At 41.6% G+C, this 14,987-nt stretch overlaps 1 protein-coding gene across 1 annotated transcript in view; it reads right to left on the bottom strand.

The window, feature by feature from the left end:
• Positions 1 to 14,987, bottom strand: part of lig1 (ligase I, DNA, ATP-dependent) — a 52,522-nt gene that overhangs the window by 34,526 nt on the left and 3,009 nt on the right. Inside the window, exons 3-15 of the mRNA XM_037084765.1 lie at positions 14,739 to 14,916; positions 12,634 to 12,799; positions 10,953 to 11,090; positions 8,852 to 9,196; positions 8,574 to 8,685; positions 6,112 to 6,198; positions 4,684 to 4,740; positions 3,898 to 3,956; positions 3,045 to 3,158; positions 2,727 to 2,893; positions 2,273 to 2,349; positions 1,964 to 2,055; positions 106 to 205 (exon numbers count right to left, since the gene is read on the bottom strand). Coding sequence (XP_036940660.1) covers positions 106 to 205; positions 1,964 to 2,055; positions 2,273 to 2,349; positions 2,727 to 2,893; positions 3,045 to 3,158; positions 3,898 to 3,956; positions 4,684 to 4,740; positions 6,112 to 6,198; positions 8,574 to 8,685; positions 8,852 to 9,196; positions 10,953 to 11,090; positions 12,634 to 12,799; positions 14,739 to 14,916 — 1,692 coding nt within the window. The remainder of the gene's footprint in view (positions 1 to 105; positions 206 to 1,963; positions 2,056 to 2,272; positions 2,350 to 2,726; positions 2,894 to 3,044; positions 3,159 to 3,897; positions 3,957 to 4,683; positions 4,741 to 6,111; positions 6,199 to 8,573; positions 8,686 to 8,851; positions 9,197 to 10,952; positions 11,091 to 12,633; positions 12,800 to 14,738; positions 14,917 to 14,987) is intronic.

The raw sequence follows: 14,987 nt of genomic DNA, 5'->3' as shown, positions 1-14,987 counted from the left end.
GAGGCAGAATGAGGGACAGGGCTTAAGGGGGATAAGGCATTGTGGTGGTGCTGAGGAGAGACTGCTAAGTGAAATGAGAGAGGGGTTTGTTTAGGCTCCACTTACCAGTAAGTTTGTTTGAGAATGAGACTCTTCTCTTCGATCCACGCCCGCTTGCTCTCAGCGCTCATCCCTTTCCCTGCGTCGATCACAGCAGGTGGGAAAACTATAAGGAAGGAGGGAAAAACTGCATTTCAAACAGATCTGTGTAAGTGTTTGAACATTTGTACAACTGAACATTTGTTGGATGAAAGTTCAGCAGCACTTCAAAGGCCAGGAGATATGCGGGACTTACCGCAGCGCAGAGACTTGTGTACAGAAGCACTGAAGTGTTTTTCATGATAAACTCAAGCCAAGATAAAGTTCCAGTCACACTGTGGTTAAAATGGTGATGATAACATAAGCTTTCAGCCAATACAAATAATTTTGTTTCCCAGCTCCAAGTTAATAATTACTATAGATTTAAAATATGACTGAATGCAAATTTTTCGCACTAAATTATTCATTGTAATGGTCCACTTCAGCCCTATAAAGAATTCGCTCCAAGTTGACCTGCCTGATTAAATAATGGTAAAATAAATAAATAAAAATGTTAAGAAAAACATTTCCAGAGCAGACCACAGATCAATGCAAATTTCCCCACCGAGCCTCTGGTCTAATTGACTCTTATTAAAGCATACCTGCAGTCCTGAGTAAGCCACGAATACTAATAAGTCAGGAATTAATTTATTTAATTTGGTGTAGGAGGTGTTGGTGAGAGCAGGTCAGATCTCTGCTGAGTGCAGGAAGTGGAGAGATTTGCTGTGCAAACTTCCTTTAGAAAGTGATTAATTCAGCGACATATTGGTGAGAAGATGTGTTAATTTCATACACCTCATTGTAAACCTCAACATTGCGGCTTTCCGTTCCTTTTCTTTCATTTCAACGTGTTCTATTCATGTGTTGTGTTTGGCTGGCACACCAACTGTTTCAATCGTCATCTACAAGTGTTCTACTGCCTGCAAAGAATATTCTCACACCGTTTTAATAAGCGATCTATGAATAAAAACCACTGTTACTTGCTCTCTCACCTTGCCTCCCTCACCTTTAGTGTGACCTCCCAGTTGGGCTCTTATTTAAATTTGATAAGAGATAATTTTATCATACCACAAGTGCAGGAGCATCTCATTAACACGACCAAAATGTCTGCACACTTGCACAGAAAATCCACAGTATTCAATCCATGCAAAGTACAAGTTTATCTGAAAGTAATGAGGTTCTTTGCAGTAGTGAGTCATTGCCAACTATTCTGACGACGGATCAATTATTTCAGTCAATTATCATTTCTAATCATTTATAAAACTGAAACACATTTGCTGGATCTGGCTTCTTACATGTCAGGGTCGCAGCTCATATTTGTCATTCATCATCATAAATGGATGGTAAATTTGTGTTTTGGACTGTTGGTTGGACAAAAGATGCGATCTGAAGATGTCACTTTGGGCTCTGGTCTATACAATGTCAAAATTATGCTCATTACAATTCAGCAAACAACTATCTAATCAATCATAAAAAAATGACACCAGATTAACTGAGTGAAAATAATTGTTACTTGCACCCCTAATGCGGCCTTGTTGTGCACGGTTCATAACTCAAAGAAAGACTCTGTACTAAGAACTTTGGAAGGGACTCGCTTGTGTGACTAAAACTGTCAAGGTAAACTTAAGAATACACTTATGCAGAGGGAGGACTGTTGCTTTTGTCTTGAATCACTCAGTCTGGTATTGCTTTACGCATCTCTCAATGTATGTGTGCCGTCATGAACAGCAGGAATGTTTACAGCTACCAAAAACTGCTTCAGTGTACACAAAGTGCATTTCACTATTGTTTTAAGATAGCCTTTTTGTAGAAAGTGTAAACCCAATCCTTGAAAATTCAAGATTACCTTGTCCAGGGGGGGTCAGGCACACAGCCTGGCTTAGTGCTGATAGGACACTCTGCTCAGCCAGGCCTATCCTCAGCTTCCCAGCCAGGGACCTGTCCATCAAAACCACAAGACCAGCAGTTGTCAGTGCCCATTTGCACCTGCACCCCATGACAACAGCTCCACGCTCCAACATACACACAAGGAGCTAAGAAGGCACTCCAATATCTTTGTGTCTATATACATGAAGTTGTGCGCATGTGTGTGTGTCTGTGGGCACACAAGCAGCCTAGACTGTCTGTGTATGTGTGTGAGAGAGTGTTATTTTACCTGACTATGTAGCGGGCCTCAGAAAAGCGGCATGCCACAAAGAGGCCTTTGATGATGTCGATTTTCTTATTCATGGCCTGAGGCAGGCAGGAGGAAATTGAGATTCACAGAAGACGAGCGAGGAGAGACAGAATGCAAAAAGACTGAGGTCACCAGCGAGTACAAACTCCATGTTCAATCCAAAGTGTAAAAAAAAAAAAAGACAGAGCAACAGAGATGAAAAAGGAACTAATTGCTGGATTCCAGCCAGGTGACAAGTTATTCAAAGACTGAAAAATGACCCTTTTCCCTCTGAAGTAGACAAATAAACTAATAATTTATTTTTCAATAAACAATCATGTTAACATTTACTGTCTTTTCCCTTGCTGACCCTTATACTAACAGCCAAATAGAGTGAAAACAATATTTGCCCAAGACTGCTTCCCCCTAATGAAAATGTTATCCAGTGGCTCACCGAGTTTCCACTCATGCTGGCAATTTCCTTCAATTTCCTGAACACGCCCCCTGCTGTCAGACTGGCTGGTTGGAACATCATGCGCTGGTTGCTACGGGAACTTTCAGCCACAAGGCCCAAATCTCCTTTCTCCTGCGCTTCTGCCTTGATTTTGTCCAATTGTCGCCCTGGAAACAAGAGCGAGGCGATAAATAGCAGCCGTCTCGCCGGCTGATGAGCGGAGAACGCTGGCATTAGCAGTTCAGCTGGGAATGCATAAGCAAGTATTTGGGTGCAACAGAATGGTAACGTGTGTGTGCGTGTGAGAGAGTCTATTACCAGTTGCTTGAGCAACAGCTTTCATTAGCACCGTCTCTCCAATGCCAAGCTCCATCCCCAGGTAGGCTGGACCCAGCTGGTTCAAACACAGGTACACACAGCACAGCAGGTCATCTGGAAAAACAGTAACACACACACACGCACACACACACACAATTTGAGGGCTGTGCACATGTGATTAACCCCTGACAATACCAGCTGATTCATTGGCTATTGACCTTTTCCCAGTTCAAACGTTCATTACTATACCGGCCTTTAAAATCTGCCAACCTCTAGTTTTACTGTGTAGTATTTATTTTACTCTTTTTTTCACATTGACAGCATAGCAGTTCTCTAAGGTCCATCACTGCATTTGCTTCAGCTCTGAAGAAAGGTTTGTGTCTGGTCACATGGTGGTATATGTATACACTGTCATGGGAGCATATCCTAGTGTGTGGACTATTTTTCATTTTCTACAAAAAGAAGCACACACACATACACAGACACACATAAAAACAGATCCAAAACTCCCACACAGACACAAAAAAATAGACAATGACATCACACAAAAATACAAAACCAAGGAGCTATGGACAGACCGACCAAACATGCAAAGACACACTTACACAAACATGGACACGAATACAAACTCCAGACACACACACAAACACAGACACACACAATTGGAATCCCACAGGTATATGCTCATCCGCACACACAACACACACACACACACACATCAATGAACTGACTCATCCTCCCACTTTTATGTGCAACCTGGCTTCATCATCATCTCCTTGATAGAGTGGCTGGCAGCCAGCTGCCTGTGTAGCGACATCAGCATGCATTATGGGAGAGATAAAATACCATTTACCTGGAGAGAGCAGCAGCACGGAGCGAAACAGGTTCGACAGCGTCTCAATGTTTCTCAGCCTAGAAAATGACAACGGGATTGCACTGAGACAAGGAAGGCGAGTTAAGCGAATTTTAAAGCCTTCCAGTAAATACTGGGAGGCGGGAAATGAGATTTGTCTGGAGGTTTTAATAGGAAATGGAAGCTGGGTGGGCAGATGAACAGTTCATTTATGAAACGCAATAGATCAATTGCAGCGGGTAGGAAAATTACAAGTCATCACCTTGTGGGAAGCTTGTCATTCAATATCCTCAAAGGTTTAAAAGTAAGCCTTGTCACCAAAAAACTTAAAATCTATAATCTGGATTCCTACAACTAAAAATCATATACAATTCAGTCACCAAAAAACTTAACGTCTTTTTTAATTTCTGAGTATGTTTTAACTGCTGTAACATCTGTAAATTAAGTCATCAGCCAAGTTTCCACAACAGTAAAAAAAAAAAGTGTGAAAAATCGGTTCTTAAACATTCCTAGAAAGTGACCCAATTGTAGAATTCCTTCATGTTCCCTGCCATCCCCATTAAATTAATCCAATTTTCACACTTTCCCTAGCGAGAACACACTCCTCTAATTATATTCCAGAGATTCCCAGCAGGAGACTTAGAAGCTGAGTGGTAATTTTGTAAAAATGCTTTGGTATATGGTGTACCCTTTGAAAAAAGTGTAGCGCCATCACTCCCTCAAACAGTGTTTTCCTCATTCTGGGATTTAAATACTTTAAATATTGCTTCCATATGGAGCTCTTACCTGCCAGAGTCCTCTTCAATCTTCTCAAAGGTGCGAGCCACTGCCAAGTACGGCACTCTGGAGAGTGATGAGCATGTAGTTAGCGGGCGAAGCCTTGGTGCTGACAGATTTTTTTTTTTTTTTTTTTTTACATTCACAGTGTTTAGCTGACTCAGCTGTTCAGAGCAACTAGCAATTAGTGCAACAGCAGAACGAGCTTTGATTCTGTGTTATCAAGACAACATGAAAGCAACAGCAGGGAGGACAAAGGTCAGAGATGCCATGGCGGGAAAATCCTTACAATTACGTTTCATAAGCAGTCATAAAGCATTTTTCCCCACGTGAGAGTGGAGAGAGGGGCAAGATGGCGGAGGACAAAAAGCCTCCTAAAGCGTTGCTCAGGTGAACCATGGGAGTATTTAACATTCTGAACATTACAGTCTCGAAATAAATTAAATAACTATCAGCACCTGTTATTTTCGTCTCTCTTTGGAGTAACAGATGGGTTTTGTTTACGATATGAGAAAATCTGTCTGAATGTTCGTATTGAATCTGGCTGTGACTCGATATTATATAGTTATCTTGATGAGAATATACATGGTCATGGATATTGTTATATTGTGAAACAGCAGAAGTATTGTCTTTTCCTGGTTTAAGAGGCTACAACACAGAAAAGTGATGTTCTTTTCTGAACTTACCAGATGGTTCTGCTTGTTCTCATACATGTCCTTACACACTTAGCCATTATATGCAGATACTGATGATTATTGATCAGAAATCGCATAGTGGAGTCCAGATGTCAAATTACAAATACAGAAAGGTTCAAATGAGTACAAAACATGACCGTAAAGGGAGGCTGATCTGAGTCTAAGCAGCCTCGTGTCCTTGATGTAAAATTCCATGATTTTTCCATGACTTTCCATTACTAAGCCAGAGTGCTTCCCTGGTCTGAAAAATTGATTTCCGCTGAGTTTCTTAATGTTTGACTCTGGAAGGTTGTACAGAAAAAAAATCTACTTGCTTCTCCAAGGTGAGAATAAAAACACTATATAAATACGATTATCATGACTGTTGGGTGTAAACCTTGTTATCTCAGATCTTGGTGACGGGAGAATATATAAGTCTGGGGGATTTTTTGCTCTTATTTGACAGTCTGAAGTAAAGGGTGAATATAAATATAGGGAGAAAACAAGTTATATAGTTTCAGATTCTGAGAGGGTTTGTTGTTTTTCTATATTTCATGTGACAAAAAACTGATTTCTTTCGGGTTATGGACTGTTGAGTCGGACAAAATAAGCAATCTGAAGATGAGACCATGACTGTGAGGGACATTTTGACATTCAAAATGATTTGTTGTTATTGCAGTCCTAAAAATAAGTTGGGATTTGATTTCCCATCTCTGCATAAGGTCACTGCACAGACAGGTGAGCAGGCTGATTAAAAACTTACTTTTGGCCCTGCTTCCAGCAAGCGTGGTCCACGGGATGGTAGTTAGGCCTGGACGGATTGTAGTCCGTTTGTCCCGAGGTTGACTCACTGAGGGAGAACAGAACAAGAGAGAGGAAATTAAGAGTCGAACTGAACGATGTGACAGCTGTTACAGTCACATCTCAGATCTCTTTGTAGATAGAAAGGCACATTATTATCATAACAATGAGACATTTTGAAAAGCGGTGAGGGTTTTTGAGGATATCTTGAAAGCTTCACTTCAGACTGAAAGAATTTGAACTAAAGCCAAGTTCATCTTGAAAGCGAAAGCCTCGCATCGATTAAGAAAATGATCCACTAATTTGTGTTAAGTGTATTCCATGTTAGCAGTGTTGTATAATTTATTTTTGTAGTAATCTTTATTTTAAAAGGTCACTGGCCAGTACAGTTAGAAAGTTACGTTTTACAAGATATGTTCCTAAGTCGAGGTGCAAAAAACTAGTGAGTTAAACTAAAATACCGTAGCCTGAATTCATTACAAGGAGAACCTCTATGACTGCAAACCGTCTTTTGTGTGCAACTCCTATCACTCCTACACTGTCACATACAAGGCAGTGATAAAAAATAAATAGTAAGGAGGATGAAAAATGCATTCCCTCGGTTTTTCTAGAGCTAAAAATAAACTGGCTGGAATAGTTAACATGACCTGAAAATGACAAAACAGTAATACACTGCTGCTGTTGCCGTTGCTACTGTATTATTTACATGTGGTAAAAGCATTACTTAAGATACGACGGGTCGAGATGTGAAGTTTTAGTCAGGATTATAACGATGAACACAGAAATAGTGCAAAAAAGGGTGTGCAATGTTAGATGTACGTCTGAATCCACGCACAGACGAACAATATTTTGACATGCTGAGAAGGATGATATGACACATGGTGTTAAATGTCTCATCACACTTTTTTTAAGAAAGAACTCCCGAATTCAGATTTTCAACAAAAAGCCATCGGTTGCAGAGGCACTGCAAACAAACCCCGAGGACAAATGACTGACACACTCTGTACAGATAACGACTGATTCCAAAACTGCACTGCTTTGTGGTCAAACCTTCTCAGGACCACGTCGAACTTCCACTAGATTGATTGTCGTTTAACAATACATTTGAGAGGGAGTTGTTACACCAAACTGACCTCCTGAATGTTTTGATATCACTGGAATATAATTTCATATGTGCGTCAAACTGCAGTCTTGACTCAGAATGTACTCGGATATAAATAAAACTGAACTTTGCTGCAAAACAGATGATATTGTTCAAGCCAGGCCGCCTACAGCTCCACAGTCCGCTAAGGCTGTCCTTCTCGTTTTGTGAACACTTTTTGTATTTGTGCCCATCTTTAATAAATACCATTTTACTGGAATTATCAATAAGCGAAATAGATCTGATTGAGTGTTAGCGTTCAGTGTGAGCACAGAAAGCTTGTTTCAAACGTCTGAAGTGAACGAACGCAAACGTAGAAAATTCATCTGTGTTGTGTTGTGAGAGAGATCCTGACAAAGACATCATTCAAGTTTTCTGCTCAAAATCACATCACATAATTACCATTAGTAAAACCGCGAGACATGCCAGAGACCGTCTGAGTCGCAGGAACTTTTCCACATATAACTTCAGCGATTTTTTTTTTTCCTCATATAAAGTTGCCAATGACACCACCTACAGCCGCATTACTGTTGGCTGTTCCTGCAACGATGCTCTGTGGGCTGACGTGTGGGACATTTCCCTTTCATTTGAGCGTTATCCAGTGAGCGATCTGTCTTGGATGTCAGGGTGAATGGAGAGAAATGTTCACATATTCGTTATAAAATCAAGCTGAAGTTACTTTCTCTCCTTTTAGATCGAGTGAGCTTCTTTGTTCATCACAGATACTGACAACAGTTGCAGTGCTCTTTGTTGTTTTTTTTGTGTTGAATCAAACTTGGCCAAAGTATACACACATACCACATATTTGGTATCAAAGTAAAGTGGAAGCCTCTGAAATGAAACATGTGATGGCCAATTTCTTTCTGTTCTATTTTTAGATAGAGCTGTTTGTTTGGGTTAAGTAGGAAAAATCCCATTTTGATTGAGGGTTTTCAGTGAACTACGGCAACTTTGTCAAAGTGTGCTGTGGTCGAGAGGGTTAAAAAGGCACCGACGAACAAACTGGATGAAAAATCTAAGTAATCAAAATAATCAATAAAAAACTTTCAATACCAGCCCGACTTCATCTCCACAGTGTCAAATTAGTTTCCCCTCACCTCCCTCTGCCACAATTTTCTATTTGCCGAAGGGGTCAAAGGTCAACAACGTCTGAACAGCAGCATCTGAATGAGGTAAGTTTTTGTCTGACAGGTGACACTACAGACCACAATACAACGTGCAGGTAAAGCATCCGACCTGTCAAGCCTGAGCTGTCTGGAACTCCCTCATACACTTCGCCTTACCCTTTCATATCTTTGCTCTCTTCCGCTGAAGTCTTCCTCTCTGCGCTCGTCTTTTTCTCTCCTCCGTCACTCGTTTCTGGTTTCTCCGTTTTTACTGCAGTTTTTCTTGGAGCTTTTGAAAAAAAAAAAAAAATAAAAATGAAAGGGGAAGGTGAGCGTGGAGCAGGGGTTGGGGCGGGACAATATTTTGCTGTCTTTCCTAACTGATAAAAGCATAGCACATTTACGGACACATTTTTTTTTTGTGCAAGCACAGAGCTATGCAAATTCCTCCTCACCAAAGAAAGTGCTGATGGGGGCTTTCTTGGGCAGCTCCTTATCTTTCTGCTCTTTTGCTTCTTTCTGCTTTTTCGCCATTTGACTTTTTGGGCTCTCCTCTCCCTCTTGCGTGTCCTTTTCAACTACCTCCTTCTCATCATTCGCCTTCTCCTTTGCTTCATTTTGCTTTACCGCCCCCTCAGCTTTTTCTTCTTTCTCATCAGAGCTCTTTCTCTCCACCCGCTCCTCCTCTCCTTCTTCTTTCTTCCCGTTCCCCACCTCCTCATCAGAGCTGTTAGCCTCGGTCACTGCCTTTTCAACTCTTTCTTCCTTTGCTCCCTCCTCCATGGGTTCACCGGGGTTCCCTACACAGGGTGAGACAGAAAGGGAGCTGAGTCATTGAAGAAATAAATGCCAGCAGGTTGACTGAGGGCGACCCACTTTATTTGTGAGCCCGTGATTGAAGATGGTTTTCAACATAATAGCCGGTTTCAATAAATGCCGCAGGTTACATTTTTAAAGGGTTTTTCCTTTTCGCCCATAGGAGCTGGGTAAGGCAGAAATTACCATTGACAAACTTGTACTGTGAGTCCCCGCAGATACAGCTCAGGGTGGTGTTACTGGCTGAGTGAGGACGCAGACATGAAACTTTCATTTTCTCATCCACAGGTTAAAATGATTGCTGTATCCAGCATTTACTGTTGGTACTTTAACAGCCAATTTTAGGAGCGAGAGGGGCCATTTTTCTGTCTGCTGAGCGACTGTAGGTACACTTGCCAACAGTGGTCTGGCACATGTAGTGGCATCCTAATAGAGAGATTAAACTGGGATTGAAGGGTGGCAAGCTTGTAAGCAGTGAGTGGCGAAAGCTGCCTTTCCATTCTTTTTTTTTTTCAGTTTTCACTCACTTTATCTGCAGGTTTATGGCATGTAATGATGCAACTAACAACTCTTTTCAATGTTGATTAATCCATTGCTAATTTTCTTTTATCTATAGAACATGAGAAATTTGTGAAAAAAGAAACATCGTCAGTGAGGATGCCCTAAAATCGGAAAAATCGGAACTCAGGGGATTTCTAAAAAATCTGTGTGTTTATTTTAGCTTGTTAACTGTCTTTAAGCAATTACTTGGAATAGTTCAAATTGGAATAAAGTGCAGCTGACTGAGGACACCAACCACAGACGTTGTTGTTGTTCAGGTTGGGTTTACTACCTAACACCATCATCTAAGGCAGCTGCTTCACTGATGTCCGTGCTATCTTAATACAACTGAATACTATGAGAGTTGTGAAAGACAAAATTGCCTTCCATAAACCACAAATCCACACCACCCGTCATCAGGACAGTAGCTACAGTTAAAGTTGACATTAACAAGTTACTTACGGGCAGTGAGCGGCTATAACAGACGGCAGTTGTGTCTTCTGACAAAAAGAACACACTCCAGTCAGACCACTAAGCTCCTCCACTGCTTATGCTTTGAATGTTCCTGATAATGTCCCATAAAAGTTCACCAGAACATTTGTGCCTTCTGTTATCACGCCCCTAAACTGTGAAGCTTACAGCCACTGGATATCAGAATGGTAAGCTTTCTCAATATCATGATATCTTATCAATCTGGTTTTGAATTTAAAGTTTATTATAACATTACTTTTTAGGATTTAATCATTGATTGTAACTGTTGTTTTTTTGTCCATGGTGTTTATTTTATTGACTTTAATTTATCAACTTTTTAAGTTTGGGCTTCATCTTCATATGACAGGTACTATGATAAAAGAAATGTAAACAGTATCACGTAAGAGCAGATTTATAGTTCTGAACTTAAACTTCCTAAGCCAACACCCACTCCAAAATCAGGAGGAGTCACAAAATCCATGCAGAGTCTGCTAATCACCATCAATGATCTATAATTGGTTGCTAATAAAAACACTGGCTAAACATACACTGAATGTTGGCCTGTGTTTGTCCCCCCCGCCCCCCCCACATGTATCTGAGGTGTATCCAAATTTAAAAGTCATAGAGAGTCTCCAGTTCATTTTCCATTCTCACTGAGACCCTCCAGCCTGGTGGAGTTGCAGTGTGCCGTACCCTGTTATCTGACTCACAGCAGAGGTGAAGGCCTACCTGGGCTGCTGGCACTGCTCTCCACACGGGGCCGCTTGTTTTGCTGACCCCGCTCCTCCCTGGACTCAGCCTCCTCCTTCTGACTCTCACTGCCGCTCCCGCTCTCATTGAGCTTCCTCTTCGGGAACATCTTCCTCGCTGCACATGTCGGGACAGGCATTAAATTAAAAAAGAAGCAGAGGAAGAAGAAGAAAGCAGTAGCGAGAGAGGCATCCCAACTGAAATCATGCAGATCAAACAGAAAGAGAACGAGGAGATGAAAACATGACGGGTCTGCTCTCCCTTATTGCAGATGTAGGGCAAAGAGAAAAAGAGAATCACAGATACGTACTTTGCTAATGAAAACACTAATTCCATCCTGAAAGATATTATGCAGCACGGCAGCTTTGGGTTCCAAGTGTAATTTCCTCTGTAATTTTATGCAGCAGTGGTGCTCGAGGGTGGTTTTAGTTTTGGTTCCACATCCGCCTCTGTTTTGGTCCTTGTTAGGGTTCTAGCACAGGTAGCTCTGCTGAGGTTTTTTTTTTTCCCTTCCACATATTATAATTAAAGCATTAACCCGGCACATTAAGAATGCTATTTCTGGTCAAATGAAAGCGTTTCTTTAATGTGATGTTTCCTTTTTCTGGCGGTGATGGCGGCGGGGTTTATTGTGGCAACGCACCACTGCCGAGAGCAAATCATCAAACAGGGAGGGAATGGGATGATGAAAAGAGAATGAGCCGCAAAAGTGGGATGAGGGAAACAAAGTGAGGAAGGAGGTTCTACCCTGATGAAAACAAAGCTAGAAAACGGTGTAGCTCTAAGAAGCTTACATTCTCTATTCAAAATCCTACATTTCTGGTGTGACATGAAAAATAGAGCAAGTGAAAGGCTCCACTTAAAGTCACTTGGCCATTCTGTTTCATGCTTAAAGCGGACCGTTTACACGTACATTTCATTTAGAATTTACAGATAACGAACATGTTTGGCAGAAGGACATCAGCAGCTAACTATCACGTGTGAGACACTGAGGCCCTGCACCGACTGCAGCCATAAAATAAAAATCATAAAAACATACTTGCGCTTTTTTTTTTGTTTTTTAAGAAAGCTACCGAAGGCTGCAAAACTTAAAGGAACCATATAAACATTTACGATCAGCTACAATAATAAGACGACTCGCTCTGCTGCTTGCGTTGAAGCCCAGTCAGCAAAAAGCTTTACACCGCAAGACAATGCAGAAATAAAATTGCCATGATCAGGATGCAAATACATGCAGAAAAATAATGAAAAAGGCTCAGAGTGTGTACTCGTGGTTCAGCAGATGAGATAAATATAAATGCACCACAGTCTTGTCTCTTGGTTGTCAGTCTGAGGGTTGAGACCCGACCAGGGAGTCGAGAGATAAGAAACACAAAGGGTGGAAAGTGTACTTGGATGTGTCTGGTGAACAAACTTCTCATGCATGCAGTTTGTTAGAAATGCCTTGTTTTTCCCCTCATTGCGAAATAATGAGTATTTGGATCCATTAGGCTCCTGCTAACAAGTAATCAAGTAAAATAGCTCGGGGCAGAAAAACTATCAATCCTCAGCTGGTGTCAAAGTTCAAAACATGCTGCAACTATGGAGAAAAAGTTAAGAAGTGCGGCGTGAGTGAAGAGCAAAAAAAAGAATGATTAAAGAAGGAGTGGGTCATACTGACCGGTCTTGCGTTTAACAATCCCTGAGGGGGAGATGGAGTTTGGGGTGCTGGGGGTCCCGGGTGATGCTGAAGAGGCTGGAGTGGCTGGAGTGGCGGGGGTCACAGGGGTAGCTGGGGCGGGTGGAGGAGACAGAGGGGTGGGAACTGCCTTGAACACATCATCCTTCTGAAACACAAACAGCATTGATAATAGACAGCATTAGAACATTTAGCTTTTTAAAAACCATTACTGGAGCGACTAACTGCAGATCATGGTCAATGAGAGTGTGGGAACTGTAAGGCTGTTTAAAACAACACGATGAGGATCAATAAGGTCTGCTTGTGTCATCCACCCTCCATGTGGCATTTTCTGCCAAACTAAATGAGAATTCACTCCGTAATGGACTGTCTATGGAAAGACAATCGACGACCCCCAAATCACAACAGTCGCTGTCTCATGATACTTTTCATATTGAGACCAGGGGTGTGTATGTTCGTCAATCTAATGATTAGATTCTGAGTCTTCTCTGTTTGATTCGGCATCAAAGATACAGACTGAGAGCATCTCATGGTCATGCCTGTATTGAATAACAAAATGAGGGGGGGTGCGCCGCTGTGTCTCTAACACTGCATGTCCAGCAGTGGGGAGCAGCCTCACTGTCCAAGACGCTGAGTGGGCATGGGGGTTTTGGAGAACCTTAAAGTTGTTAACTGGCTGCATGTGTGTGTTGGCCAGCTGGTCTCATCTCATTAGCGTCAGTGTCTGGGTGAAGGTGTAAAATGTATTCATATTACAGGCCTACTTCATGACCGTCTTGCGATCAATTAATTCCAAATCAATCAATTTCGATCGATTTGTCTTAGACTGGATTACAGGACAACTCAAGCGTGTGCTCACGTTAGGCCTTTTGATCACATTGTCGATTAACACCAAGAGGATTTTTGGACATTTGTGAATTGATTCTTTCGCCCATCTCGACCACGTCACAGTGTCCATGTTTACATTACTCACAGTGTTAAATAACATCTTGTTTAACAGCCTTGCCAATGAGCACATTTGGGACAGAACAGGTGGTGTTGATGAGTTTTCTGAGCTCATCTGATGAGCTTTGTCAGACAAACAAAAGGTCGGAGGTCTGTGCCAGGACTCCTGATTTCTAATCTGCTGAAATGATCAGCTGATTAATCAACAAATCTGATACAACCGTTGTTTATAAAATGACATTCTCTCTAAATTCTAAGGACATACGTTTGATGCTTGAAGATGTCTAGTTTCGATGACAGATGAATCACTGATAATAATAATTAGTCGCCGCTCTACAGTGAACTTCAGTGGAGCTGCTCTGTGACACATATTTGACAGTAACTGTGACCATATGACGGTGATGCAGGTGGATCATGCCGACAAACACAATGTATCCGTCACCAGCTCTTCCCCTGATGAACACATAATGAATAATTTCTGACGCACCACAGACCAAATGAAGGGGGCTGTTAAGAGAAGTGTTTATCAAACAACAGGTGGTGAGCGCCAGCCGATAATCAGGTCTTTTCATTATACGGCTTATTGACAAAGGCATTCAACATGGTGATTCACCATACAATTACTATGCCTTTGTGGAACAGTGTTTTTCCGACCACTAAATGAACAATAGGCACTGATACGCCTGCGGGGGCTCCAGAAGTCGTGTAATTTTCAGGGGGGGGGTTTTTTCAGTTTTTTTTTTTTTTTAGTTCCAATTTTCAGTTACTTACAGTCAAGTACACAGAGAAAGGTACACTAACGAAAACAGTAATACAAAAGCCGTGTTTATCATACATAATTAAATGTTATATCAAATTCATCATCTCATGACCTCCACATCACATACATTCAAAAAAATATGTTGTTTTAAAGTTAGATAAGACCAAGCCTTAAAAATCATGTGCAGCCTTTACCTTTTTTCACTCACAGTCGAGTGACTCTCAACATCAGACATTCACTATGTAAAAATATGCCTGCTTTGTTTTCCGATGACAGTGACATCCAATGAAACTGTCAGTTTTTTGGCAATAATGTCACTGTTCGGTTGAGTGATTGAAAGAGACTCCGATGTCCTATTCAAGAAGAGACAGATGCCATTTACCTTTTCAGTTTTACCAGCTTCTTTGTCTCCTTGTCCCTTGGTGGCGACTTCTTTTACAACCGGCGCATCGTCGTCGTCGTCGCTATCCAGGATCTGACGGCTGCGTTTGGCAACCTTCTTGACGGGTGAGTCAACTTCCTGGACACCGTTCTGCACCTTGAGGGGGCTTTTGGCAGGTCTGGAGACAAGCACACAGACACACAAACAAGGCGACGTGTGATTCAAATAAAGCATTTATATGAAAACGTT

The sequence above is a fragment of the Acanthopagrus latus genome, chromosome 21 (genome assembly GCF_904848185.1).
Source record: "Acanthopagrus latus isolate v.2019 chromosome 21, fAcaLat1.1, whole genome shotgun sequence".
Lineage (NCBI taxonomy): Eukaryota > Metazoa > Chordata > Actinopteri > Spariformes > Sparidae > Acanthopagrus > Acanthopagrus latus.
Note: the sequence above shows the minus strand (reverse complement) of the source record. Positions and strands in the feature narration are given on the sequence as shown.